Below are 14457 nucleotides of genomic sequence, written 5' to 3' on the forward strand. Positions count from 1 at the left end.
CTAATGCAAAATGTTAATAATACGGAAAATTGTGTATGTGAGGGCAGATATATGGGAACTCTGTACAGTCAGCATGATTTTCCTATAAACCTACAACCGCACTGAAAACAAACAAACAAACAAACCAGGTAAACATTCACTAAGATCAAGAACACAGGAAAAGGGACATTTTTTTTTGTAGGAGATAAAGGAGAAAATGAGTTCGGTTTTAGATACGATAGAATTTAAGATACCTATGGAACATTCCTGTGGAGATGTCTAACATGGCTGGAAATCTGGATGGGTAACAAAATTGCAAACTCTGGGGGTGGGGAGCAACCCTAGAGAAGGCCATCAATAAGTATCTGTGCAATGAAAGATGGAGGAAAGGTCGAGGGCAGAGATTTAAAGTTGACAGTAATTAGCAGAGATGTGATGATAGCTGAAGGTTGGAAATAGACCAACTTAGTCAAGGAAGGAAGGAATTTAGTTGGGGGAAAAAATGGCACCCAAGAGTAGGATGAGGCAGAAAAACCACTGCACTCAACTTTTGGTCTACAGCCCAGACCAAAAGTAGAAGACCTTTGAAGAACGGATGGTCAACAGTAATGGATCAATTAGAGAAGCTGAGCATGAATGACAAGAACCAGAAAGAGGCTTGCCAGGTGTGTTCATTAGGAAGTCACTGCTGAAATTGCAGGGAGCAGAGTCACAGAGGAGTCAGGCCAGATTTTATTGACTGAACGGTAAATGAGAGTGTAACTTACTTCATTTTGTAAATAATGTAGCAATAAAGGGAAGGAGAAAGATGAAACAGTAAGGAGAGGGGAAAACCATCATCAGAAGGCATGAGGACCTCATATCTCTTTTCTCTTGGTCCCATATCACACCCAGAAATCCCTATTCATTCTTCTATTAGCTTTAAGGTTAATTAATCCATTGTAAGCCAATGAGGCAAGGATTCTTCAGAAGAAACTTCTTCAATAACTCATCCTATATGGATGTATAATATACACAAAAATATATATTTATATATATTTATATACAATATACATATTAATTTATAAATTACATACTTACATTAAATATTATTAGAGTTCAATGTTATGGGCCCTGACTTATCTTTCCATTTTCAGCTGAAATGCGAAAGAGCACCTTCCATGAACTCCAGGCAAAATTATACACTTCTCAGAACATGTTGGCCTTACTCCAGAGTTTATTCTGCATAGTTCTCACTTATTTTTGGCCTGCTTTCCCATCACTACACTCTCCACTCCAGGATGGCAGCAGCCACACTGCACTTTCACTCGTGTACTTTTTCTGATTACTCCTGTACTGAGTATTTTCTGACTAATCAAATGGAAGTATAATTTTGACTCATCACTACCACTTCTAATCAGGTGACATAGCTGAGCATGGGAGGGGAATTTTCACCTGCTGAGCTTTCTTATTATGATGATAATAATGAAGGCAACAACCAAAGGCCTTTTGACTGTGCAACTCTCCTGGTAGGGAGAAATGGAGGAGGTATATGGAGGCCACTCAGGAGACAGAATAATATATAATTTCTAAATAGAACAATGCGTACTTTAAACTTTAGTAAATAAATGTTCAATCTGTTTAACAACGTATTTAAAAATACAATTTTAAAAAGTCAAATCAAAATCAATTCTCAGATTAAAGTTAACTGGTATCCAAAACCTATTTAAACAGTAAGTATATAAGCAGAATTGTAATTTTTGTATTCTGTGAAGTATCCTCTATTGTCACATTCTTAGAAAAACTCTAACAAAATGATTCAAATCTGATATGCTGATAAGGTCAGCTCTGGAGTAAAAGCTGAACTAACAATTATAATCACAAAGTCCAAATCACAGAATGTCAATTATTAGTGGACTTTGCACAAATGGCAAAACATAAGCTTTGAGAGTCAACATTTCTTTCCAACAAAGCTGAGATGAAGAATACAATAATTGTTTACCTGGAGTTACTTCAAAAACATGGGGTAAGGAAGATGGGAAGAACAAAAAATGAACACTTACATTTATTACCAGAGAGAGATGACTCTGTAATTGGCAAAACATGAACATTTCCTAAGTAGAAATGAACTAAAATATTTCAAAGTCAACAACGACAGAAGAGGAGGAAAGAAATGATAAATGACATACAGAAGAACCTTTACTTGTCTGCCTCCAGACTATAGATAAACAAATGACAGATTTGTTCTCTGAAGGTCATACTCTATACCTCTTCTTTCCCTGTAACCTACATAAGGAAGACTAATGTCATAAAAGGCTTTGGGAACCTTTTTTAGGGGAACATGAGCAATGACTGAAATGATGCAAGATGTCTCGAAGGGAGATCTTAATGCCATTTGTGGTTTTCTCTCATTTTCTGACTGACTTCATAATTGCCTCAAGGGATTATCTTCCCTGCACTTTAGAAGGGCCTCCCCAAATTCTTGGCTTATGGTCACTTTCAACAATACATGATAGATATTTGTAGAAGGCATTCTGTGCTGCACTGTGGGGTCAGATTTTTATGCCTTTCAAATCGTCTTCTTGGAAGGACAAATTAAAACAGTTCCTTGTATAATAATTTATTATTATATAATCCATCTTAATCTGAAAACTAATTCAAACCTGAAGTCCATAAAAACAGTCACTTCCTTGTTCTACCAGTAGAACTGGTTGAGAAAACATTATTGTTCTTACCCATCTGTTTAAAAGACAAAAAACCTCAAAAAAATGTTCTTTAAACCTAAACCAGCCAGAGAGCAACAATAATAAAAAAGAATAGTCAAATAGAAGTATATAAACCTGATCTTATTTCATGTCTAATCTTTAACAGTGAACAAATTATATATATATATCCATATATAGTGAATAAATTATAATGCAATTAGAAACTCTTATACCTTCTTCCTATCACAACCCAAATATTTAATTCATTTCTCAAAAATTACATCATTCTTCAAATTAAGAAGAGACAATTAGGGGAGCAAACTTTAATTCATGGAAATACAAACACATCCAATTTAATCTTAGATAGGTTATTTCAAAAACAATATAATCAGTAATTCTGTGTATCATGAATATAAAGTGTGACTCTGCTTTCTATTAGTTACACATTCTAGTTGGATACAATATGTCCATTTAAAACCAGGGTACAATATTCTGCATTTATTATTGATCATAATAAACATATTTATAAAAAACCATAAAATACTTCTTTCCCTAAGGATTTCAAAATATACTCTAGTGTATCTTATATGAAAAAAGAAGGGCTCCAGAGCTAAACTTAATCAGTTTAAGAAAGAGTTCACTACTCAAATTTTAAATGGCTAATGTACTTTCAACAAGCAAACTAAAATATTACGAATAGTATTTATCACTAGAAAGGTAATTTGTAATCCCTGTGCAAGAAAGGGAATGTACTTACTCAATCATTAGAACTGTTAAAGTTGTTAAATTTAGGGTGCTATTTTCCCCCAATATAAATCCATTATACAAGGTTAAAGGCTGGTATCAGCAAAAATTTGCCAAGTATTTATTTTACATCAACTAAGAACAAACATCGTCCTCTGAATTCCCACAGGTGTGAGTGATGAATAGATACAATCTCTGCCATCAAAGAATCTGTCATTCAATTGGGAAAGAAAAAGAAAAGTACACAAAAAACTAGCCAGAGTAAGATTAAATAGAACAAGAAATGACATGGAAATTCAACAGAGATGAGTTGATATTGGTTGAGCTTGGTTAAAAAAACCAGTATTTGAGATGACACTTTAAGAATGATTAGAAGCACTCTAATGGGAATAGACAGAAAAAAGAAAAAAAGAGGGCATTCCAGATAGGGAGGTGAGAGCATGAATAATGATACAAAATTGAAAAAGCACAAATATGTGTTAGAAACAATAAGTAATCTAATTTACTTACTATACATACTGGTGAAATGGAATATAAGAATATAGCAGTAGGCTAAATTATTCAAACCAAGAGTCTTGGGGAAACCTCCATGACAATGGACCTTCTACTATCATCCACTCTAGATTCCACATCATGGTACCCTAGAGAGCAAATGTCAGATAGTTGTGACAGTCCAGTTTCTCTTGCTGACTGTTTATGAGGACTGAAACCTGTGCTACCACAATCTCCTTAAGTCCTGTTCTTTGACCCCCAGATTAAGCCCTTACTCTTATGTCTTTATCCCTGACTCAGTCTGTAATAAGTTCCTATTCTAGTCCACCAGGCTAATATTCATCTGGGCATACCATCCCATTCTGCTGCAAGTCACGAGGCCAAGCTGGATCTGCTAATTCTTGCGGGCCTGGAATTCTGGTTTAGGCCTTTGTATTAAATTTGGAAAGTGATGAGAAATAACATGCTAGAAATTTCTAAGCAGAAACTGTGATTTAGGAAGATTAATCAAATAGGGTGTGGAACGGAATAGATTGTTACCTGGATGATCTGTTGGTAGGCTACTTTTACGGTCTAGTTAAGTGATTATGAAGACTTGAACTGTAATGTGACAGGGAATATAACATAACAATAGCTAACAATCGATTGGACACATAAGGACAAATCAAAAAGGGTTCTAATGCTTTAAGCCTGGTTATGGGGTAACTATGATCCCATGTTTTTCGGGAAGTGCTCAGTAGTCAGGAAACATTTGGGTACTGTTTCCTAAAACTGGGTGAAGTTAGAACAGAAGATAAGGGCTAACACTGAGTGGGCTCAACTGAAATGTGCGTATCTGCAAGTCTGCCTGCAATTGTGAAATATGACAATGCCTTAAGTCACCAGTGATAATGTCATAAGACAATATAAAACAAGATTTTACATTACAAAGTCCTCTTTTTGTTTGAATGCATGTTCTCATGAGTATGTTTCCCATTCTTCTCTGTCTCTGCTATGTTCTCTGTTGGATTATCTGTATGGGTCTCTCTTGCAGCTATTCTATTTCTGACATTTTCCCCCTCATTTCCTCCTGTTCTGTCAGCTCCTTCTAGGCCCTCAAGTTACACAATGGAATGAAAAGTTATTATTTTTCAATTCTTGTAATAGATGAATGAGACATTATATATTTTTCTAGCAACAAACTGAGTTTTGTTTTTTAAATTATGTGGCCCATGGCCAGGAGACAGTAGATTTAAAAGGGGGGAAAAAAGTTTCCCATCCTAGCACAAAGTATCTCTAGAGTCTAAAGACCAGGATAGATGGCTTTAAGTTACTCTGCTGGAGATGGTTAGGGGCCTCTCATTTTATGTCACTTTCTCCAAATTCCTATATTGCTCACCATCCTATTGTCTGCAGAATAAAGCCCAAATACCAACATGTGATAGCCTACTCAGTTTCTTTAATCACACTCATTCCCACTTTCACCTACAGTCTCTTGGCTCATTACTTGTGCCTCTATCACTCATTTAATTCTATCTCACATTACAGGTAGTAATTACAAGCTGATTTCCCCAAAATTAGTGAATGCTCCAAGGAAAAGAACTGACTGTTGGATTCCCCCACAGCAAATAATATGTCTTTCATATAGTTTTTACTCAATAAAAATGTTTATTGAATGAATATCTGCTCATGAATAAAATGAATACAAAAGTGGGCTACCAGAATTAATTTTTTTTCAAGAAAACACGTGATGCCTATTTTCTCTAAGAGTGTAGAAGCCAGTTTAAGTCATGAAATGAGAGCTCAGTGTAATAAATTGTTACAACCCTAAAGCATTACAACAAATTAAATTCTTTAAATCCTCACCTGAAAGCTCTTAAACAAACAAACAAAAAAACTGCCAAATATTTAAAAACATAAAATAAAATGAAAAGATTCTAGGAAGACCAAGGCAATTCTACTCCTGCTCACCAATTTTAAGGATTTCATTAATAATATGAACCATTAATTCACTTGAAAGGGTATAAAAGTGAATTACATGCAGATCAGTGATGTAAAATATTTTATTTTCATTAAAAACTGCAGTATCAAGGACATGTTGCTGATCATAAGTTATATCATCAAAGAAATAGCATTTCATTTCTTTCTAGGTTCATATAAACATAACAGTTCCAGATCTTCAAGAGTAAGCTGAGGCCAGATTCTATCCTATGCTGAGGTAAATAAGGGATAAATGAAAGACTCTTGCCCTCTTTAATTTTCATTAAAACAAGATTCTTGCAAACGTCACTCAGGTAACTGTGGACAAACAGGAAGCAGTCAAGGTCAAGCAGGAGCAGCAGAGCGAGTGGGAGGGGTCAAGGTGTAGTGACACCAAGTAACATATTTCTAGTTTCTGTCTCTGATTGAATAGTTTGATAGTTTCTGCTTACTTATTTCTATATTAAAATAAAAAAGAATCAACACTGTAAGAATATTAAGGCTTAAAATTATAATAGATAAAATGTCTGAAAACTACTTGTTTCCTTATCAATATTGGGTCTTTAGGAAGAACACTTAGATTTATTAGTTGATGCCATCAAGTATAGATGCCAGAAAAAGTAAGATCACTAGAACTGTTTATTAATTATTCCCAGGCTAATTATCAAATTAATCTTCACAAGAACTTTATGGAGTGACTATTATCATCTCCTTTTTAGAGATTAGGAAATAAAGGCACAGGCATGAAGCCAGATACTGGGTTCATATGATTTAAAATAAAGTCCATTCTCTTCAGGCTGATTTACAGATATCCAACCCCTGGAAGTGATCTGATATCAGAGCTTTTTCTTACTTTGAGTGGTTAAAACTATTAGTTCAGGCCTAGGTACGAATAACTAACTTTGCATCCTAAGAACACTACGCATTTAAGTAGTGGGGCTGGGGCGGGGGCGGGGGCACAATGTTAACAAGCTCCGTATTTTGCCCGTATGCACTGCAGTTAGATTATTTCCATTACTATATCCTCGAAGCATAAAATAATTCTGTTACTCTGTAAATTTCTACATCGACTCACCTACCTTTATGAATGAATACCAACTGTCCCCATCATCACCACTACCAGTGATCTACTGGGAAATGCTTAAAAAGCAGCTTTTGGGAAATTTTTAAATATGCATCATAACAAGTTTAATATAAATTGGTATAAAGGATAGGTAGAGCACACAATTATAAATGCCAAATAATTTTACAACATCATATTGCAAATTCTATATAGCTAGTTGATTCGCATAGAATGCTTCTGTTGAATTTTGCCAAACTTTTGCTTGGTTGTAAACTCATGATTACAACGATGAAAAAGTATATTCCGCCACACTAAAGTTGACTGAAATTTTCATTTATGTTAACAAATAAGGCAAAAGTGAAACATGAAGATGTATGTCGCACATGGAAATTCACTTGTGTGTCAGTTAGTGAGGGACTTTTTTGCTGAATTGGATAACATTTTTCAAATACTAGAAGAACATTTTCTTTTTTGTGCTATTCACAATGTAATGGTTACTTAGGTGTTAATTGCTAACACTTTTTCCATTACTTAAGTCTAGAGTGACAGACAAAACAATAAATCAAGCTCTGATTTGTACTGTTTACCAATTCTATGGTGTGAATTCTCAGATCATGGCTAATTCCATCTACTAATGTGACATCACTGAATGTGGAGCTGAGAAGAGAAACATGGCAGCAACTATTATATAGTAGTTCTACCATATAGATTAAAGCATCAAACAGCCTTTAGAACATACACAATGGCAAACTGCAGTAAAATAACTGGGAAATGAGTTTTTAGTCTCCTATATCTTTTAAAAATAATCTATATAAGAGAAATAAAAAAAAATAAATAATAAAAATAATCTATATAATTTTTAATAATGATTATGTTTAACAACTGGCTTGCAAAATTCCTGAAAATTTAACAAATGGCCCTCCTGAGCAGAAACAAGTTGATTCCAGCACACCATAGCCCCCAACCCTCTCTTAAAACACTTCTTTAAGATTTTTTGATGTTGTCCTTAATGGTAGGGGAAGTTCATATGTATGAAGTGATATGAAATCTCAATGTCTTCATACTGGCACTACATGTCAAAATCATATCACTAGATAGCGGTGATAGTAGCACAACATTGTGAATGTAATTAACAGCACTGAATTATATACATCAATGTGGTTAAAAGGAGAAAATTTAGGTTGTGTGTATGTTATTAAAATAAAAACTCTTAAAAAACACAAAAGATAGGACTGTACAAGACAAATAGTGAACCTTACCGTAAATGATGGACTATAGTTAATAGCACAATTATTAAATTATTCTTTCAGGAATTGTAGCAAATGTGCCACACTAATGCAAGGTATTAATAATAGGGTAGTATATGGGAACTCTGTATTTTATGCATGATTTTTCTGTAAACCCACAACATCTCTAATTAAAAAAAATTACATCACTAGAATAATCACAATGAGTCACAATGAGAAAACAGTATGCTCTTTTAGGTTGCCTGGTCCAACTAGTAGTAATTGTACCAATACAGATTTTTGAAATATACTTTTTCATACTTGCAGCTATTCACTACCACTTTTAGAACAGTAACATTGAAAGTTTGAAACCAATTCTCTATAAACGGAGAACATCGTATATTCAAATGCACTGCACTAAAGTAGCTTTAAATGAAGTGGCAAATGGTTTCCAAATAAGAAAACTGGTTTTAAATCACTATTTTAACAAAACCAATCAAAGATGTGGCTACTTTTAGGGTAACAGATATCACTTTAAATACACAGCAGGGCAACAGAAATATGTTGGTTTTTTAAACTCCCCTAAATGTTTTTTACTTCAATTTTATTTTTATAAGAGAACAGGAATCACCACATATTTTCCATAGATAGCCTTAACTGGACCTAAAAATTCTCAAAGAAGAGATTTTTCTGTTATTCTATTAACTAAGGATCTGTGAATATGGACCAAAGAAAACCCATCATCATGTATGGAATTCCACACTATTAGCATTGAACTCTTGTATATACTTACTCTGCTTCTACATAGTCCTTTTCAGTGTGAATGCTCTTGGAAGGCTAGCATATACGAAACGTGCCTTACAAAAGTGCTACATTCAAGAGAATGCTTATTAATTTAAACAGCTGGTCATTCCCTCTTCAAATTCCTGTCTTTTAGGCCATTTCTCCTTTCTTATCTCCCTTCATTTGTAAAGCCTATGGGAACTTGAGGAACAGGTAATGAGAAGCAGACTTGAGTGAAGGAGCCCACTACGCATAGCTGACTAGGTTTCCTAATTCTGTTTTCCTGAGCTCCCCTATTTATTTTATTCAAGTTAGCATCTGTGACTGAAATAGAAATTAAGTTCAGATAATGTTGTAAAGACGGTAGTTGGGATTTTATTTATGATGATTGGTAGGGGGACTAACGGGGGGTTGGTGGGCATGAGAAAGAAGGGTCTAGGCCTGGCTGATGTGTTCCTCTTGAACATCTGCTGGCTGCCAACTGCTGAGAGAAGTAAAATTGGCCCAAACAGAGCTCTCTAGTAGACTGGTATAAACAGGCTGTGCAGAGTTTTCTAGCACAAGAATAAATTTACTTATTCTTCAAAGGATCACGTAAGGAGGGTGGTAAAAACCACACCCCATTCTTACATTATTGTAAGAATAAGATATGATGGGGTGTTTATTATTGCTGTTCCTTTGGTGGTTGTGGTATGCAGCATTAGGATTAAAGTGTGGTTAAGGTATGGCACAGTCCCAGCATGACACGTCGTAACCATGTTTTATGGTTTAAGGGGGGGGGGGTGGATTACCAAAGTTTTGCAAAATTAAAAAAAATTGTGCAAGACCTTGATAGTGGTAAAGTATACATAATTATTTTAAATGCAAAAGTACTATATAACTCCATGTTCCCAAAACAGTATCATTCAAAATCTTTAGAAACCCGAAACAATAAGCTTAATGATTTCTCCACTACATTGATATCAGCAACTAGAAACAGTAACCTCAAAGTACTGTAAAAGCTTAAACCAATTAACTTTTCAAAGGGCTCTAGGAATATTATTTTATCATTTTCAGACACCAAAAAATGAAGAAAATGTCAAAATTGAGGTTAAAACTGAGTTTTTGATAACCAGTACAAATCGCTAGTAAACCCCCAAGGGAAAAGAAAGAGAAGGAGACAGATGAAGGGAGACTAAGACAGTCACTGAAAAAAGAAACCCCATTGGTTGAATGTTATGGTGATATAATTTTGATGGAGAAACCTGGAAATAAAAACTGATTTTCACAGTGGGCTGGTATTAGAAACTGGTTTACCTGTGCTATACATATAACTTTTACTACTTGGAAGTCAGAACTGTATTTGTAAAATGGTTTTATATAGAACTTAACTCAATAGTACATGAATGAAAATGGAAAATGCTATGATAATAATATTCTAATAGGTGGCTAGGATTTTATGAGCGATAGGAACAATCAAAGTTTCAGGCTCATAAATCTATGAAGACACGGAAACATTTTTCTAGATTGGCCTCTTTTGAATATTATAAGAAAGGTAGACTAAATCTAAGAAGATGCATTCAAACGCAGATTACAAGAGATAATAATCTCCCTAGCCCTGAAGGAAAGCAGCAGATACGTATTTCAAGAGCATATACTGGCCCCAAGCACTGAGATACTATTCATATTTGCCTTATGGAGATTACCTTTGGTACTACCACATCAAATGTGTTTTTAAAAATATTATTTAAAATTTTTTTTTTCTGTAGGCAAAAATATTAAAGAGAGGCAGAAAATGATCTCAGAAAAAATGTAAACCCCAGGAAGAAAGCTGCCATGTTGTCTGTCTCAACTTCACAAAAGAATTCTGTGTGACTAGAAGTTAGAGCCTTTCAAATCTCTTGTCATTCAGGATATGAAATTCTAATCTAGTGGCTGGCCAGTTGTTTTTCAAACTTAATCAAATTTGCTGACTAGCTGAAACAAGAGGTGGTTCACTTCCTCACTTCTGGTTTCCATCTTCAACTGGTTCCTCACTTGTAATGTATGCAGTCACTTGCTGTGCAAGCTATGAAAACTATAAGGTTGGGGTGGGGGTGGGGGGAGAAGAATCAGTGGGCACCTAATTTAGTTTTACTAGATGAAAAGTTTTATCACCCTGACTCACCTCTGTCTCCTCTGTCCTTAGGGATTGGTTGAATTTTATATAAAGCCTATTTATAAACCACTGCAAGTGATACTTACATTCATCTTGCCCTGTGATATCATTTCCTCATTAATAATTTAAGCATAAGAAATGAATTAAAAGGACTTGGAGGGGACTTCTCACACCCAGAAAAAAACAGAAACTAAACTCTTCAAAATATTACACTTCAGTCACCTTACCTTGTTCTTTGATCTGACGAATTTGCTTCACAGTTTCTTTTAAGATTGCACATTTGTCAGGTTTGAAGTTAAAGTTGTCTATATCATTGAAATTTGCAAAAATCAGCTCTGCAAGTTCTTCTATATATTTATTTTCCTGTTCTCGATTACGTTTCTCAGTGCTTCTTTTGGGGCTAAAAAGAGGAAACACATTTTTACTACAAATTTGAAGGAGATATTCTGAAAAAAAAAATAACCACGTTAAACAAGTTCTACAAAGGTAGCAAACATAAAAATATTTTGAAAAATAAAACAATTTGCCCTAAGTGTTGCATATTTTTTTTTAACAAACATCCCAGGTTTGTAATTATGTATTTATTTTGATCATTGATTCAATGTGCTTACTGTCTCCTACTGAACTATTTTGCTCATCACTGTGCTTAAATACAGTACTTGGCACCAGGGGGGCATCCTATTTATTGTGGAATAACTAAAGGAATGATTTAGAAAGGAAGGGAGGTTACCTTTATAAAAAGTTTTTAAATTTTTAATTTAAGATTAGTAAAAGAAGAAAGGGAGACTAACCTAGTTATAACAGGAATAAACAAAATTCAATGACTTTTGGTAAAGCATAACAAAAAGTAAAAAGCAGTCTTTATAATTTCACAGACTTCTTTTGGATGTTAGTAATCAAACCAAACAAACTTTTAAGATAATACAAAAAAAAACAGGAAAATTAGTACAGCTAGGAACAAAAGTGAAACTGACCCTGGGTAATTGTTAACTGTCCAAGATAAATGACATGCAAAATATAAACAAACAGCCCAAGTTCATCAAAAGTTTTAAGAAGCTTATGGAAAGGAAAAAAATTAAAATTGGCAAAATCTTATTTGAATTTGATAAAACAGCAAACTAAAAAGTATCTTTTGATAATAATAATAACATGCAATTTTTTTTCCAAGTACAGCAGACATTCAAAACAATACAATAAATGAGAATACCTAGGTGATTGAAGACGTAGCTTTTAATATTTATATATATGTGTATATATATGTATATAGATGTGTGTGCACGTGTATATATACACATATAAATATTTATGTGTAATCTTAATTTCCAAATTCTGGAAATTTGTAATAGACTCCCATATATTCAATACTAAGTATTAAATTTATTTGGTAATTGATAATCTAATAAACCTAAGATATAATACAATGTCTCCATTTTACAGTGGTTACATGATTTGTTCAAGATGACCCAATGAGTTACTAACAGAACGGGGACCAGAATTTGAAAGTTTTCTAAGCCTCATTTTAATTCCCAGTTTCGACTTTACTAGGTACACGGAAGGAGAGGGAGTAGCTAGAATGCTTGGGAGAGGCCAGCTTCCATTCTGGCCTCCAAGTTACATGATAATAAATATATGACAAGTAGGTAAAAAAAGGGAACTATGACAGCATAATAAATATATGACAAGTAGGTGAGAAAAGGGAACTATGACAGCACAGGGGAGTGGGCTCGAAGACGAGCCCTCCCCAGTGAGGCATCAGCGCAACCACTAAATAAGAGAATTAGTCCCTTCCACTGCAACAGTTTCCATTTACTGAACTGCCTCCCTAAGTAGGGCTCCTGAGTACTAAAGGCAGCTTGACAGGCGGAAGGGTTTGGTTTACCAGGAAGTACTAGGGAACGTAGAATTAACACACAGGAGCTGGAGGCTAGGGATACGGGGAGAGGAGGCTTAATAGGCTTGCTGTTTTGCTTGGCAGCTAGAAGGGGAAAAGGGAATATAAAACATTGACTTGTTGCCCTTTCTTCCCCTCTTTCTCTCTTGATGACTTTTCCTAGTCCTCTTCCTACTGTTCTCCAGTATGATCGTTTCCCTGCCCATTAGATAGAAGATGCTTATTCTATTTAACTTTTTGAATAATTTATATGATTTAAAGCATCAAAAGAGTGAAAAGTCTCTCTTCGCTCTTTGTTCCCTATCTGCCTATTCTCATACCACGCAATGAGCAACAACTTCTATTAGTTTCTGAAGTATCCTAAACCAATACAAATGTACATTCTTTTCTTCCTTTTTTTATAGAAATGGTAGCACTCTACATACAGTTTTCTAAACCTCACCTTTTCTCTGTAACAACATTTTTAACAAGATTCCCCCCATCAACCTATAAAAAGGGTCCTCATTCTTTTCATGGCTGAACAATGTTCCAGTGTATGGATGTGCCATAATTTGTTTAAACATTTTCCTACAAACATCTGTTTATTTCCTAATCGTTTGCTATAATAAACAATGCTTTAATGAATAACCTCATATACATCTATCATTTTGCACGTGTGAAAGTATACTGTAGACAAATTCCTGTGAGAGGAACTGTTAGTTCAAAGAGCATATGCATGTATAACATTTAACAGATACGGCTAATATGGAGGTTATATCAATTTACACTTACACCGATAATATATGAGATGTAACCTGCTTTAAAATGATTTGTATTCACTGAAGAGTGACAATCTTTGTCTTTGACTCAAAAGCAAGTGGATTTTATATTTCATATATTTCATGTCCTGCTCATTCAAAAATAAACTCAGTATAAAAGCAAATCATTTTACTACCGGATCTTATCTTTATAACAATAAACTGTTTTTGAAAGACAATTACAAAGGGGACATCAGGAGTATGTAGTTTTTGTTTTCTTGTATAGGATAATAAAATCTATAACTGATTAGTACATTCAAAATATAAGACAAATACAGAGATATTTAAAGGTTTAACTGTTAAGAAGAAAAACCAAAAAATTATACATATATATTTGGATTAGGAGTAAAATCAATCCTAAAATATCAAAGAAGCATACATGTGACTTTCATGGACAAAACTGATTCTTTTTCTCTTCAAGACTCTAACCTGGGTCCAAGTTGGTCAGGACATTCCTTGCGCTTTCTTGTCTCTGCCCTAGATGGGTCAGAGGTATTTTCTCCCATCCCACTCATCTTGAACACATATCAGCAACTAAAACAGAAAGGAAAAAAGTGAAAAGAGCTGATGATAGTATGTCTAATCAATTTACCAACAATAAAAGAACTTTAACTTCACTCAGAAATTTAACAATTAGCACAAGTGTTTGGATTGTTATGCATGTACAACCTCTAATGAAAAAGCTGATTTTTATTCTGTTTT

The 14457-nt window shown here is 34.3% G+C and overlaps 1 protein-coding gene across 9 annotated transcripts in view; it reads right to left on the reverse strand.

Moving 5' to 3' along the window:
• NCOA2 (nuclear receptor coactivator 2) overlaps window positions 1-14457 on the reverse strand; it is a 330475-nt gene that overhangs the window by 92704 nt on the left and 223314 nt on the right. For all 9 annotated transcript variants that reach the window (XM_037802517.1, XM_037802514.1, XM_037802516.1 and 6 more), the window contains 2 exons: window positions 14185-14289; window positions 11295-11467 (listed from right to left, as the gene is read on the reverse strand). In XM_037802517.1, the coding sequence (XP_037658445.1) occupies window positions 11295-11467; window positions 14185-14270 (259 nt within the window). In that variant the 5' untranslated portion in view covers window positions 14271-14289. The remainder of the gene's footprint in view (window positions 1-11294; window positions 11468-14184; window positions 14290-14457) is intronic.

Source organism: Choloepus didactylus, chromosome 14 (assembly GCF_015220235.1).
Source record: "Choloepus didactylus isolate mChoDid1 chromosome 14, mChoDid1.pri, whole genome shotgun sequence".
Taxonomy (NCBI): Eukaryota; Metazoa; Chordata; class Mammalia; order Pilosa; family Megalonychidae; genus Choloepus; species Choloepus didactylus.